General features: G+C 34.2%; 1 protein-coding gene across 1 annotated transcript in view; it reads left to right on the top strand.

Annotated features, from left to right (window-relative positions):
- The window catches only part of LOC142344881 (uncharacterized), a 54,799-nt gene that overhangs the window by 21,222 nt on the left and 17,181 nt on the right, over positions 1–16,396 (top strand). Inside the window, exons 5-7 of the mRNA XM_075396925.1 lie at positions 664–735; positions 3,539–3,798; positions 5,668–5,809. Of these exons, the coding sequence (XP_075253040.1) occupies positions 664–735; positions 3,539–3,798; positions 5,668–5,809 (474 nt within the window). The remainder of the gene's footprint in view (positions 1–663; positions 736–3,538; positions 3,799–5,667; positions 5,810–16,396) is intronic.

Consider the following 16,396-nt stretch of genomic DNA (forward strand, 5'->3'; position numbering starts at 1 on the left):
CGTTTCTCTCTGATTAAGTACGATTGCACTTTTTTGCACCAAAAATTTGTTTTCAAAATCACCTCAGCGTTAAGCGAAACTGGTCCACAATTTTAGGTTCTGAAAAAATTCAAATGATTGGCAATTCATAAATTTCGCTGGAAATTACAACATGTGCAAGTTTTGGAGGAACTTCGCATCAGTTCACCACAACAAACAGTTGATTTTGATGGCTTCAGGAAAAGATTGAAGACAATAAAAAACACTCTTGACGTCAACAATAGCATGCTTTAACTTCATTTGGTAGTTATTGGGGTTAAACATAGACATTGCAGTGAACAATTATCTTGTTAAATTTTGGGGTCTTTACCATTATAACCCATCACGAAGTTAGAGCCGCCCATTGTGGTTACGCGCCCTCTAAGTTGAGGGGGGGGGGGATAGAACCCGAGACCCGAAATTAACTAAAATTACTGCTATAAGTTTAAACACACCCCCCCCCCCCCTCCCAGCGAAACTAATCGCCCATTTATAATGTCTTATTTGATGGGGTGGGGGGGGGGGTGGGGGGGGGGGTGAGGCTCTAATCCCAAAAAGCAAGGGCCGGGCCGAGGTTTCACCCTTAATTCACCCCTAATTAGCGGGCATGTTATGGGGAAAAGCGAAAGAGATAGTTTGTTTCAGGCTCTTCCTTTAATCTGGAATGTGGTGGTGACTTCTACACTATCGACTTCCTCTACGATGACGTAATCTCACGTAAGTTTCATTTCAGTTGTCTGGATCAAGTGACTCTACCAAGGCGTCTTTCGAATTATGGAACGACCGTGTTCGACCCAAATTGCCTATGAAAAACTGATCTATTCTGCCCCCCCCCCCCCCCCTCAGAGCTTAGTGGGTATATAATTTTTACGCCAATAGGAGCATGTGCTAGTTTTACATAGTAACGTGTTATGCAGCAACACATAAATTGCAATTGGGGGCATGAAAACACTTGGGGTGAAACAACAGATCCGAAAAGATTATAGTTCGACCAAATTTTTTGCTTCTGGACTTCTGCATCGGAACATTGCCACTGAGAGAATCTGGCATTAATCTAGAGCCCCGTATATGTTCTAGATATAAGCGAGAAGTTCGAAGTCACTTAAGCAGAGTCATCTAATCTTGCTTAATTGAAGTTTGCTCTCTCCAAATCTTCCGTTCTAGAATCTGGCACTGCAGAGTTCTGGCATTCTAAAACTTGCACGTGCGTGTATCACAGTATAGCGTGTCCCTAAAAGTTGAAACAAGCGAACGTTTCAAAAGCCACAGATTAGAGTTCAAAGGTCAAAGTTCAAATCTAAAACATGTAGAAAAAATTGATGAATGAAAACTTAATGGAGAAAACGTTGGCATTCAAGTGAGCACATTGATGCTCATTTGCATGTTTATGGCGTTTTTCGAACGTTCGCTTATTTAACTTTATGGGACAGACTATAAATGATATATCGGCGAAGACAGGAGACACCAACAGAGCATGTAAACAATCTCCCTCTCGCCTCAAAACAACCACACACTCACACACACACACACACTCACACACACACACACACTCACACACACACATACATACACGTACACACACACACACACACACACACACACACACACACACACACACACACACACACACACATACATACATACACGCACACACACACGCACACACAAACACACATACACACACGCACACACACATACACACACGCACACACACAGGCACACACACACACAAACACACACACAGACAAACACATTCAGATACACATAATTATTTTCCTCTATATATTTAACTTTCTTCTAATTTTGAACCTATTTTTCTTACGTTGTCTCTAAATTTGATTGTTTTCTTGTCTTTTGTGTTCTCTGATGACTATTTGCTAACTGCATATTATACTCCGTTGAGAAAATTCATAGATTTATAATAAATCTCCGCAAAATCTTTTAAAAAATGAGTTTTTTTGCCTTCCAGGATTTTTTGTGTTCTGTGTTTTTTTGGTACTTGCGTTGCTTTCTGGCTTTATTAAAAAATATCAATGATTTGTTAGCATGTTCGTTACGAATTGTTGTAAGTAGCTCACGACTTTGCTGCATTTACTATTTTTTTACAAGCATTAGGCATGTCCCTTAATGCAATTTCATTGGGCTCTTCGTTTCGATTTTGACTTTTTTCCTTTGCAAAATAAATGGCCATTGGACTATATTCACAGATTTTCAACTATTAACAGAGCGATTTGGTTTTTTTTCTAATCAACTTTTTATTGGTTTTCAGCTATAAAACATATTTTTGGCTATTTTTCACATTATAGCCCCCCCCCCCCCCGATGAAATTATAGCCCCCCTTATGGTATAATTACCGTGATTGGGGAGGGCTGTAGCTTATCGAAACCCCTAAGCCGGGGGGCTATAATCGGAAAGACCCCTGGTTTCTTACGTTGTCACAGAATTTGATTATTTTGGTCTTTTTTGTGCTTTGATGATTGACAATGCATATTATACTTCCTTAAAAAATTTCATAGATTTATATTATATCTGCGCAAAGACTTTGATATATTTCGTTTTCCAACGCTTTGAAATTTGAAGTTACTTTTTTGTTCCTTTCGTTATTGAATAAAAAGATTTAATGCTTTTTAATGATGCATAAGTCTTATTTAAGTCTTTCTCATCTTACAGTCCTTGCATAAGTTCAGTGATATTTTTTTCATGGTCATTTTGGGTGAAGCATGGTTTTTTCAATAGTACAGCCATAGCATTGCAGTAGTCCGGGTAAAAAAAATTGGGCAAACGCTATCGTCAAACAAAGGACTTTTCATATTTTTGTTCCTATTATGTGCGTACTGAAGCAGCAACGGTACAAAACTAAACAAACAGCATTCCACCAGCAAAATCCAACTTAAAAGACAGTTGAAAAACTGGATTAAGAAGTTTACCATTTTATAAGATAAAGCAGGTATTGCAGATGGACTTTATTGCCACATTATTTGATTGGATAAAATACAGTAGCTTAACTGTAATGTAAAACAAAATTTTGTTTTTTAGTTTTTTCCTTTCCAAAATTATGATTGAGCATTTTCTTCGAAACAATGAAGATTTTTTGTTGATTAGTGGTTAATTAGAAGTGCTAAAAGTGACGCTGTCTACCTTATAAGCCAAAAGGGAGCAATTATATTGCACTGAAAATGTTGGGGCAAAAATGCAGACTCATGAAAAGACTTGCTAGACTCATGATCTTAAAATAGCTCAACCATTTTTAAACTAATTTTTTGAGATTGGAAAGTCATGCTGAAAATTTGGGTCGAACTTATGTTGAGTCCAGCTGAATTCGAACATGACAGTTAGAGTCTAGCTCTTCGCAAAGTCAAATCACAGGCTATTTTGTTCGAGCGCGGTCTTTTCATATCACTTTTCGGTCGGGCATAGTCGTTTCATAAATCAAGGTCTAAACATGGGTTGCCCTCGATAACTTCAAATCTGTAGATTTTTCTGCAGTACCTAAATTTAGGAGCTATTTTTTTGCTTCTAGACAACCCGCAGGTACGTATAGCTGAGGCCTTCACTTACTCTGGAAATGATACCGAGCACTTTGACGCCCAAAATGGCGTCCAATCCATCTACGCTGGCAACACCCCTAATTTCGTCATCGACCAAGACGAAGTCATTGTCTTCAGAGGTTTCCCAGCGTCAATTTCTATTGATTCAAATGACTCACATATCACCAATATCGTGTCCACTTACGATTTCCACGTAACCGATTGGCACCATGGAGACAACACAACATATCAGGTTTGAGTTAAACTATTAAGCCGCTGAAATATTTCTCTGTCAAATTTAAGCGCATTTCAGAGCACTTCTTACACACTATTCTAGATTCAAATCAAGATACAAATCTTATCATAGCACAACGATTAAAAGTAGCAGTCCTGTAGCTGACCAAATATGGATCACTGTTGCAAATTTCTCAGAAATGAATCGACTTCCGGAACCACCCTAACCATGTTAGCACTTAAAGTGGGGTTAACTTTAACATCAGATAAGTTAAATCTATTAAAAAATATCTAAATCAGATCAATTAAAAACTATATTTACCAACTCAGCTAAATTAGTTCAATTAATCTCACTATTTTCTTTACTTCTAACTGAGTCCGAGACTATGTATTAGTTAAACAATAAATTAGCCTAAACCAAAGTGTAGGAGTAACGTATGAAGTCGGTTTATAACACTGCCACCCATATTGAACTGTTTGCGTAGATTCTGCAACAATCAGAACTATTCTTAAAGTTTCTACTTACTTATCGGGTAAAAATTTGGTGAATATGTCCGTGGCAATATTGTTTGTTAAAACGTTTTGAATTTAAAAAAAGGTCTGTTCTTTACGTGGAATGAAGTGGAACCTTGTCCTAATGAGTTTGCTAATATTGTGTATTCCTGAATTTCGTCAAAACTCGATATATCTCTGGTTGTCCTCACAATTTGGTTTTGGTCGTTTCTGCTGAATACCAAACTCTCACACAGTTGCTTCAGATAGAGTGACTCCTGAACTACTGCCACCATGCCGTAAAATTGGGCTTTCGATTAAGATAGAGCACCTGTAACTTATTTACTGACAGAAGAGATCTGTGATGCTCAAGGATTCTTGATTCCGGAACCTTTGAGGTCACCATTTTTTTCTATCTAAATTATTTGAACATCTTATTATCCATCACTCAATTTTCTTGATGCTCCAATGATACTCTCCGCCCTGATCAAAATTAAAGTCTAACCCTCCATTTTTTTGCAAATAAAACATTGATCCATCAATCTTTTAGGGACTAATCGTCACAGTAGTAAGTTCGTAATTTCCTTTTACCTGTTCTCAGCTGACCACTTTCAATTAGAAATTGAATTATCCAGTCCATATTTTAATTTTTCTCCATCTGGACATTGCTTCAAAAACTGGGAAAGTTCACCATACACTTTCACCCTATAAGTTTGCCTAACACTTTTTGTTATATAATTAAACTTGAGACCTTTTTGACTATAAACTTGACCTTTGAGTCTTGACTTCATTTTTTAAACCCATTTTCCGGGCACAACTTCCCTTTCTCTGGGTAATCTAAAAGGGTTCAAGGTGTCGTTATCTTGGAGGATTCTGATTTAGTCTTTATTTGGTCTCAGTAGTTACAATGCCTGCCGTGGTGATTTTTTAACTCGGTTCCAAATAACCAATCTCGGTCAAAGCCGAGAACTGAGCAAAATGTTTGCAAAATAATCTAAAATTGAGATGATAACTCTACATGAAGTCTATAATATACATATGCAATGGAAAAAAATATACTATAGCCACTGGCCCATTTTTTCTGCTTCAAGGACAAAATCCGATTTAGAAAGACATTGCAAACATGACACCAATGTTCTCATTAAAAAAGCAATCTAAATTTAGAATTAATTGTTTTTATAAAAAAGATTGTTTTTTTTTGTTTAAAAAAAGCTATCAAAAAGCTCTCAATTATTGCGGGAACAAACATAATCTCGATCTTTTGTATTAAATGAAAAAGCAGTGTGATGATCTACAACATGAAAGAATTCGGGGTCAGTTCTGTCAACTATTGTTTTATTATTACTTACGATTATTATCATTATTCAAAACGATGTTTAACTAAATCATTTTTCAGCTCAATGTGACCGATTTTTCTGGCCAACGCATCACTGGAATACTCGGAGAAGTCAATGCGGAGGGAGAATTAACTGGTCTGCAATTTATAAGTGTTGATGATAATGGAAATGTTTACGATACCGGCTGCATTGGACCAGCCGGTGAGAACTTTTTCAACTGATCAGCTAATGTTTCGGCCCGAGGGTTTTTTGCTACCACCTTACAAATTATGCGTTAAATAGCAGGTTACTATGCGAAAAATAGGGGGCACAAAAGTTAGTCGGCGATACATAAAAAAATACCAAAATTAAAATAAATCACGTGGTTTCCCAATGAAATAAAACTTGATTGCCAAAACAGTCACGATTTCATTTTTCCGGACAAAGTTGGGGTGCCTCGGTAATTTTTATCAAGATCCTAAGTTTTGTTGGTAAGTCTTGACATTTCTGGATAAGATCTGATCTCGATAAGGTAGCTAATTTCTTGAAACGCTTTCAAAGTGTAAAGACCTCGCAAGATTACGCAACCTTGGCAACTTCATATTTGTGCCCCTCAACTTAGTGGCTGCAATTTATTAGCACCCCTCAAGCGCACGTGAAGGTTGCCATAATTAGTGATTGTTTTTGTGTGTCTATGTATGTATTTATGTATGTATGTGTGGAGTAATACAGGGTGATTGACGTACGAGACTTGGTTGTGGCCTCTGCGCCGCATGCATATAGACTAAGTTGCATCAGACAGACTAGACTTGACTACAAGCTGTTCTTATTGACTATAGCTATTCTTGACGCGGCAAAAAAAACATGAACGGAACATCTCAACACGCCTCAGGATTTTCGGGGAATCGGTCCGGGAAGCAAGTTCTTGTCATAGAAAACATTGAAACAGAGTCAAATTTTACAACACGTTTATCAACATAAACGACAGCGAAAAACATTAAAACCGAGAAAATCGTCCTTAGCATAAAGAAAACTTATTTTGGAATATTACTAGAAACCGGATTTCCTTGAGAAAAACTGCGAGACAACCAATTGATTATGGGAAGAGAATAACTACTGTGAAACTCGAGAAAACATTAACAACCACAACAATTAGCGGCAAACAAAAAAAAACGCAAGACTTGGAATTTTGGCATACATGTAACGGAAATATCGAAAACAGTAATAAATAAACTTTTTATAACTTTAATAACAACAAATTTTTGTAGATGAGCTATTTATCGATAAATGAGTAAACACTTTCACTTTGAAAACTTTCAAAGACATCAAAAAACATAGCATATGAAAACAAAGACAAACAAGGAGGCTCGGTAATGTGCGTTCGCACATAAAGTTGACTCCGCTCATCCACATTTTTGGTATAAAAGTCTACCAAATGAGGAACAGTATTTTTTAAAAATAAATGTGTATAAACGAAAAGATCGCCTCCAACGCAAATAAAACAGTGGAGTGAAAAACGCCGCGTTAGATTGAGGAGATCAACCATTATTAAGAAATCAAGTCAGGACGAATAACAAATTTACTAACAAGATCAAAACACCGTTGGATAAAAATGAAACTAAACAAAATAACTCGTAATTCACTAGAAAAGATATGGGACCACTAAAAAAAACTTGGCAGCCATTAGACAAAAAGAACAAAAAACAGCAGAGATAAAAAATTGTCTTATATTTTTAAAAACAATTAATTTCAAAGTAATGAAAACCATTAGATAACAGTTGAAAACATCCCACTTCTTTATGATTGCATACGCTTCTATAGGGGGCGTTAAGATCTGTCATTAATCAATGTTTCATGTGGTTGCATAAAGAACAATAATTACAGAAAAGAAAAAAATACAATTAAAACTTGCGAGAAAACGCTGTCGAAGCCATAAAGCCATAATTCCCCCCCATATGTGTTTTTTTGAGCCTTCCCTTAACGCCAAAATTGTGGCATAGGACCTCTCTTGAGAATAGGACCTCTCATGGGTATAGGTAAAAGGTCGACCAAAAAAGAGAAAAAGGGCAAAATTAAGAAATTCTTTTGCTTTTTTTTTCGAAAACAATTGTTTTCAAAACCAAGAAAGCCATTAACTACAAATTGAGATAATTAAATAGTGTCCTTTATTCGTCCAATGGAGGCACTTGAGACCTGTTATAATTCAGGATATGTCTTAGGTCTACAAAAAGAACGTTAAATATAGAGATAAAACAAAAATTGGTTTACTTTTTGTGCGAAAATCCTTTGTCGAAGCCTGTAAATCCGTAACTAACACTTAAAAAAAACATCAGATTTTGAAAAACTAGTACTTTCCATTGACAAATATCATATGTGACACCTAGTTAAAGAGACAATACGACAAATATACAGAAAGGAACAAAAACGCGAAGTTAAACAATGTTAAAAAAGTTTTTTTGTTCTCGAAAACAATTGTTTTCAAAGTCATGAAAACCATCAGCTATCTACTCAAAGCAGAATAAAGGCTCCTTTGATCTTCCATAAAAAACCATTGAGACTTTTCATTATCCAGTTAATATCATACTACTTAAAAGGCAAATTGAAAACTACAGTTAAAGAATATTGTAAAAAGATAATTAAAATCTTCGAGAAAGGGTCATCGAAGCCGTTAAAACCATAATCTATGCCTTTCAAGACTTTTAATGGATCAATTATTCCATATTTTCAACGCCACAAAACGACCATAATCTTTCGAGTAAATAAACTAGATATATTATTTGGGGATCACTCCAAAAAAAACTCGTTCACAATTAGACAAAAAGAACAAAAAACCAGCAAAGATAAAAAAATTGCCTAATATTTTCAAAAACAATGAAAAAAGAAGTAGCACCAATTTTAGTAAAAATTAAATTAAAGCAGGAACCGATAGCAAAATTTTGTCCCGAGAGAACGCTTATACAACTACAATTGGCAGACAAACATTTTTTGGACACAAAAGGAAGCTAAAAATCGATAGATTTAAATAGAAACACCGACCAAAGTTACGAGCCAGCAAAAGCTAGTTGTTCAGGATAAAACAACAGTCTTCATAACAGCAGAAAAACGGTGAAAAAAAGACAACTCAGAAACAAGACTACAACAAGATTCAAGACAGTGATAAAACTTATCAGATTATGCTAGAGCAAAATGGATATAACGTAACTACCTTATCGGATACTGGGAGTCGATACCTACTTTATCGTAAAAATTGGTGAAACTTTAAACCAACAACTGGAATGTTTCCGCTGACCCTTAATCAGATCTAGAGAGCACAGATTCCAATTTGAAAATAAAAATACTAATGAAAGTAGAAAAACATAAGACCAATTTCAAGTCAGTCATCAAAAATATGCTCGCGTATTGAGCATCGTGAAACAACAATTCTCAAACTATTTAAAAAAGTTTTATAATGAACTGATACATTTAGAACAGATGAGCTGAATAAAGCCAAATCATACCAACATAAAGAGCTCGAACGCAAGTAGCCGGACAACAAATGTAAATATTTTAAATTAAGTAAAATGCCAGACAGCTTTGAAAAATATATTAAATTCGAAAAGATGACTAATGGCAAAAATACAGTAAAAATAGTATAGTCCGGGTACTTTTACAATATTAAGTAAAACTTGAAGTAGACATATTAATTAGAGAAGGACAAAAGAATTCGAGGAAAGCAATAACGGAAGACATGTCGATGAATTCGGTAGCCGTTGATAAAAACCAGTTCACTTAAAATTTGAGAGAACGCCACCAATTTTAAGGATTATTATTTGTTTTAAAAGTTGCAATGGCATAAACAGTTACTAATGCAAAAGTCTCTGCTGAAATGTCAGCGAACAAGTGGGTTTCACAATAAATACTTTCTATTGACCTCAAACGCACTTTTGGACATTTTGTGTTGCGCGCAGTTACCGCGCAAAACTACCTTTTAGCATGATAGTTAGTGATAAAAAAAGTATGACCGAATTAAAAAAAAAGAAAGTTGTAGAACCTGCGTAAAAACAACAAGGAGGCTCAGCAATGTGCGTTTGCACAAAAATTTCCGACCCCGCTCATCCACATTTGTGGCATAAATGTCTACCAAATGAGAAACAGTAATTTTCAAAAAGAAATGTGTATGAACAAAAAGATCGTCTGCAATTCAAATAACTCAGTGGAGTAAAAATGCCGCTTTAGATTGATGAGATCAGCCACTGCTAAGAAAGTAAGTCGAGACGAACAGCAAAATCAAACAACAAACATTAATTATATCCAAAACTTTATGTCCATCTTTTTGAAAAAAAGCTTATTAACAAGTCAAAATAGCATCGGATAAAACTAAAACTAAACAGAAAAACTTGTACGTCATTAGAAAAGATATGGCACCACTCTATAATGAGGCTCCGTAACAGTTAGACAAAAAAGAACAAAAAAACAGCAATGAAAAATTGGCTATTAGTTTATAAGCAAATAATTTCAAAGTAAAGAAAACCATTCGATAGCAATTCATACAAATACAACATGTTTATGATCACATACGCCAAAAGAGGAAGGCATTAACACCTGTCATTATTCAGTTTTTTATGCTCTTACAAAAAAAAACAACAAAGAAAGACAACAAACAAAAAACTCAATTAGAACTGGCAAGAAAACGTTGTCGAAGCCCTAAGGCCAGATTTTAGCCCATAAAAATGTTCAACTGTGCCTTCCTCGAAAGCCAATAATGTGGTATGCAACCTGTCATAAATGAGAATGGGAAACAAATAGAGAGTAAAAAAAAAGAAAAACAGCAAAATTAAGTAATATTTTTTGTATTTTTCGGAAATAATTATTTTAAAATCCATGGTAACCATTAGCTACAAAAAGAAAATTTTAAATAGGTTCTCTTACCAGTCCAAAGAAAGCGCTTGAGATCTGTTTATATTCAGAATATGTCTTACGTCTAGAAAAAGAACGTCAAACATAGAGAAAAATCAAAAATTAGTTTTAGATTAAAACCGTGTCGAAGCCAGTAAGTTCATAACGAATACTTTAAAGACATTAAAATTTGTGAAACTGAACTTTCCCTTGAGGACAACAACGTCAAATTTAATTAACAGGATCAGATTTGACAAAAATGAACAAAAATGTGATGAAAAATTCGTGCACAACAAATGCTTTCAAAATCATGAAAGCCATCAGCTATCTACTCAATATGAATGTTGGTTTATTTATTGCTCCTCAAAAAATCTACTAGACTTGTCATTGTCCAGGAAGTTGCATACGATTAAAAAGAAAAATAAAACACTGGAGTAAAAGACAAATGTGAAAAATTCTTCGAGAAAGGGTGTCAAAGACGTTTAAACCATATCTTATGCCTTTAAAGACTTTTATATGTTCAATCGTGCTTTATTTTGAAAGCTAATTTTGTAGTATGAGTACTCTGAAAAAAGTGATAATGTGACAAAATGCCTAAAAATTAAAAAGAAAAATTTGTGAAAACTACTAGTATCAAAGAAACCATAGCAGAAATCCAAAACCTAACGCGTAAAAACGCAAAAAAGATTTAATTTTAATTCAACAGAAAGCAGAGGAAGGAAAAATTTTTTGCTGACACCAGGCTACAGGTTGAAAAAACTAATCGAAAAATAGTAGCATAGTTCAATAACTCATTGTTTGTTTAAAACACAATCATTTTTAAAAGTCAAAACGACCATCAACTTTCGAAGTAAGGAAACCAGATACAATTTTGGGACTGCTTAGGAAGCAAATTGTAACTATAGTGAGCCACGGTTTGAGCTGTACTGTTCTTTAATCAACATAAAAAACATCAATTTTTTTTTTAAAAAAAGAACGACTGATTACAATCCGATTTATTTTTGGATTGCAACAGTCCATTATTGGACCAAATTCAGCCATTCTATTGCCATTAAGAACTCTCAATTGTTTCAAATTTTATACATATAGTTAATTTGTTTGTTAAAAGATCATAAACAATTGCTGCTTTTTTGATAATCACAGAGTAAAGTTAGCAAAAAACGTCAAAAATTTAATTCCAGACTACTCTCAAAGGACGTGGAAGTAGGACTGGCTCCCTTTGTAGTTTTCAAAGATTGTGATAGCTGTTTTTTGTTGTGTTCTTCTTTGATTTTAATCAAGTTGGACTAAAAAACCTTATTTCGTGCTATTTTTGAAGACAAAAGAATGAGTTTTGAAACATTTCGCCAAATTTTTTTCGAAAAAAAATTAAATAAAAAAAAATTGTTTGTCTTAAAAAAATAAACAACACAGTTCTGAACGTTTATAACGGATTTTTAGCAAGGTTTTTTATGCAAACGTTTCTTGTTTTGAACGTCAATAATGAAATATGTCAACTTTAAATATTGTGATGATGTTAGAAAACAGGGGGGAAAATGAAAAATGACCAATGCATAAAAATAGATAAAAATTTTTTAAATCTAGTGGTATTAACGTCAGAAAAACATAATTTAACAGATAAAACAGCAAAAAAGATTTAATTTTAATTGAGTTGAAGGAAGAGGAGTGAGAAGCATTTTTTGCTGAAACTAAGCTACAAATTGACAAACTTTAGAGAAAATTAATGGCAAAATTCAGTAAGCCATTGTTTATATAAAAGTTGAATCTTGCGAGTTAAGAGACTGAATTGAGGAAATTGAGGCTGCTTAGGAAGCCAATCGGACCGATCAACATTGAGCTTCGATTTGATTTGTTCTGTTCTTTAATTAACAAAAAATTTGATTTTTTTTAAGAAAAAGTCGACTGATTACAATTTGATTTAATTTTGGATTGTAAAAGTCCAATATTGGACCAAAATTAGCCTTGTTATTGCCGCTTGTCCGTTAAGAACACTCAATTGTTTAGAATTTTTTAGATCTGGATAATTTGTTAGTTAAATGACCAAAAATGAATGCTGTGTTTTTTAATCATAGAGTAAAGCTAGCAGAAAACGGCAAAATTTTAATTCCCCACTACTCTCAATGAACGTGAAAGTAGAACTAGTTTACAAAGATTGTGTTAGTTGTTTTTGGGTGGAACTTCCGACAAATTTAATCAATGTGGACTAAAGAAGATTCTTTCGGGCTTTTGTTGATGAGAGAGTCTGAATTTTGAAATATTTCGCCAAAATTTAGCCAAAAAAATTAAATTATTCACTCCATTCTTTCAAAAATTTAACCTTGGTAACTCCCTTTAAAAAAACAAAATTCAAAAATATCTTTTTTGTTCCAAATTCTACGATAGACGGTCTTCTTAATGGTTCCACGAACAAATCTCTACGATGACTATCGATCGGCCACAATTGTCAGAACAAAAAAAACATAGCAGGACAAGTTCTGGCGTAAAATTCAAAAATTGTTCATTGAATAAACAAAAAACTAGACCTAGAACGGACTTTAAGTGAATTGTGAAAACCATTTCAAATAAAAACATCAAAAAAACTTTAGAAAAAAAAAACAAAAATCAATGTCAAATTGCCGCATGTGAACGAAAAACCACTAGCCAGAAATAGAAATTTTGTTCAAACAAAAAACGAAATGAACTATGAATGGATTAGGAAAACCATTTAGAATGAAAAACCGATCCAAAAAATCAAAAAACCAGTAAAAAAGAAAGTGAAGTTGCCGCATGTGTACGAGAAAACTAATTATTGTTCAAACACTGTTTTCTCACTGCAAAATTAGAGCAAACATATTAACGGCGAAAAACTACTCGCTTTTTCGCTCCATTTCCTGTTTCGGCGTGACCAAAATCACTACTCCAGATTGACTTCAAAACTCATGAAAGTGTAGTGCGCAATGAAAAATCTAATAGTGCGCAGTAGCGCACAATGAAAAAACTAATATATATATATATATATATATATATATATATATATATATATATATATATTTTTGCTGAAACTAAGCTTCAAATTGAGTTTTTGCTGAAACTAAGCTTCAAATTGACCAAATTTAGAGAAAAATTACGGAAAAATTCAATAAGCCTTTGCTGATTTAAAACTCAAACATTTTTAAAAGTCAAAACGACCATCATCTTTAGACTAACAAAACTAGATATATTAATTTGAAATTGCTTAGGAATTCAGTTGGAGCTATAGTGAGCGATGGTTTGAATTGTACTGCTCTTTAATCAACTTTAAAGATCGCATTTTTTAAAAAAAAACACAACTGATTACAATCCGCTTTAATTTTGGATTTTAACAATCCAATATTGGACCAAAACCAGCCTTGCTGTTGCTGTTCGTCCATTAAGAACACTCAATTGTTTCAAATGTTATGGATCTAGAAAATTTGTTAGTTAAAGGATGAAAAATATTTGTTGCTTTTTTGATAATCATTGAGTAAAGTTACAAAAAACAGCAAATTTTTAATTTCAGACTACTCTCAAATGAAGTGGAAGTAGGACTAGCTCACTTTTTAGCTTACAAATATTGTGATAGTTGCTTTTGAGTGCGTTCCCGTTGGATATTTTCCGGCAAATTTAATCAAAGTGGACTAAAGACTATTTAGTCGTGCTATTTTTAACGACAAAAGGCTGAATTTTGAAATTTTTAGCCGAGAATTTTTCCAAAAAAAAATTAAATCAAAAAAGTCAACAAAACTTGTTTGTCGAAAAAAGAGAATCAATAACACTCTTCTTAACAATTTTAACATATTTTAGCAAAATTGACGGAATTTAAGCAAAAATTCCCGAAAATGTGAACAAAAATAACGCTAATCGGTCTAATATTCATAAAAATTTAAACCACGATAAATCGCTCTAGAAAACGAAATTTTAAAAAATCTGTTTAATTCCATATTCTTCGCCGGACGGACTTTTTAATGATACCACTCACAACTCTCTACAATGAATATATCGATCGGTGAAAACTGTCTGAACAAAAAAAACCACTTGTGTATATAGTTCCTCCCCCCTCAAGAGGGCTCGGAACAAAAAGAAGAACTTTAATACTTTAATAGTAGCTCATAAAAAGCCATTTACACTAGACTGGAAATATAACACCCAAAAGAAGCAGATCAAACCCAACGAGAGACTGAAGCAAGAACTGAAAAAGAAAACACAGCGCCTTAACATTTACCGAATACTGAAATAGTCACCGAAAACAAAAATTTGCAATGAAGGCAAGAACTTCCCGAAGAAGCTCTTGAGCGAAGAAGCGTTAAGTTTTGTGGAATGCATTTTGGCATCCGCAACCCCGCCCAGCGACCGAGACTGCCATTCAAAAAGTGACCAGGCCACCGCCGGACTTCCGATACCTTGAAAGCATATGTGAGGCACCCAACAATTTTTCCCGAACCCTGCGCTGTGCAGGGAATGTTATGTTGGGCCGCTGAGACTAAGACTTGGCAGTGACGTCTGCATCGTATCTACATAGACAAATCTGAGAGATCTATTCTGTTTTGAACTGAAAACGAAATGGGCGCAGTTTTGACTGCAATTTATTGGTCTAACAAATGAATCCCCCTGGAAGTTTATCGCTTTACTCTGGAGCACTGCTATTTCCTAATAATTTAAGCGTTGAAATTAGCGGTAAATATTTGTGAGGTTTGCAATTTTAGCGGTGAAAGATTTTTTCGCCACATTCTGCTGGTAGCGGTGAAAATATTTTAAAGCTCTAAAAAGCCGCAATTGGCATGACCTAGATAATCCAATTACAAAAGAAAGACTCGAAATGGATCATAGGTATCAATTTGAGGTCCACAGAAGTAGTTTAGAACTCTTACCAATTGACAGAGCCTTCAAAAAACTTCACGAATTGCTCACAGAAGCATTAAACAGTCACCTTCCTGAAAAATATCGTACACAAAAAAAGAACAAAAATTGGATTGATAATGAGGTTAAAAACTTAGCGACGAAAAAACGTAGTCTTAAGAAACTGGCAGATACAACTGGAAGTCCACAAATTCACGAAAATTTTCAAAAAACTTGTAAAAACCTTAAATCTCTCATCAGATCTAAAAAACAAACTTTTTATCAAAATCTACTTAAAACCGATTCGGTAAAAAACAAAAAATCTTTTTTTGAGCTTTACAGATCTTTAGCCGGCAATTCAGAGTCCTCCAAAGTTGTCTGCTCGCAAAATAAAGTAGATGAGTTCAATGAGTTCTTCGCAAACATTGGGAAAAAATTGAATGCAGAATTTTTAACAAGAAGTGCCGTTACGATAGAAAACCAGAGTCAAAGTATGTTTCTAAAATGGATATCTGCAAATGACGTAATGTACGCTATCAACAACTGTAAAAACAAATTTAGTCTTGATTGCTATAACTTGAACTATTTTTTCATTAAAAAAGTTTCTGACTGCTTAACAGCTCCTTTACAACTCTTGTTTAACAGATGCATAGAACTTGGACAATACCCAGAGAGTTTGAAAATAGCAAAAGTTATACCATTCTTCAAAAATGGAAATAAAGATGACCCATCAAATTTCAGGCCTATCTCGTTGCTACCAATTATAGGGAAAGTCTTTGAGCGGATTATATTTGATCGAATTCAAAACTACCTAAACGTTTTCGAAGTTCTCTCAGATTCACAATTTGGCTTCAGGCACGGGAAGAGCACAGTCGATGCCATTGCAACCTTAATAGAGGAAATAAGATCAAATCTCCACAACAACAGTGAAAAAACCAAATGCACCTTTCTAGACTTAAAGAAAGCTTTTGATACTGTCGATCACAAGATTTTACTGCAAAAGTGTTATAGATATGGTCTGCGTGGTCCAATATACAACATTTTAAAATCATTTTTGTCCAAACGAACGCAATATACTTTAATTGGAGATAAAAAGTCCAA

This window comes from Convolutriloba macropyga, chromosome 8 (genome assembly GCF_964194025.1).
Source record: "Convolutriloba macropyga chromosome 8, txConMacr16.3, whole genome shotgun sequence".
NCBI lineage: Eukaryota > Metazoa > Xenacoelomorpha > Acoela > Convolutidae > Convolutriloba > Convolutriloba macropyga.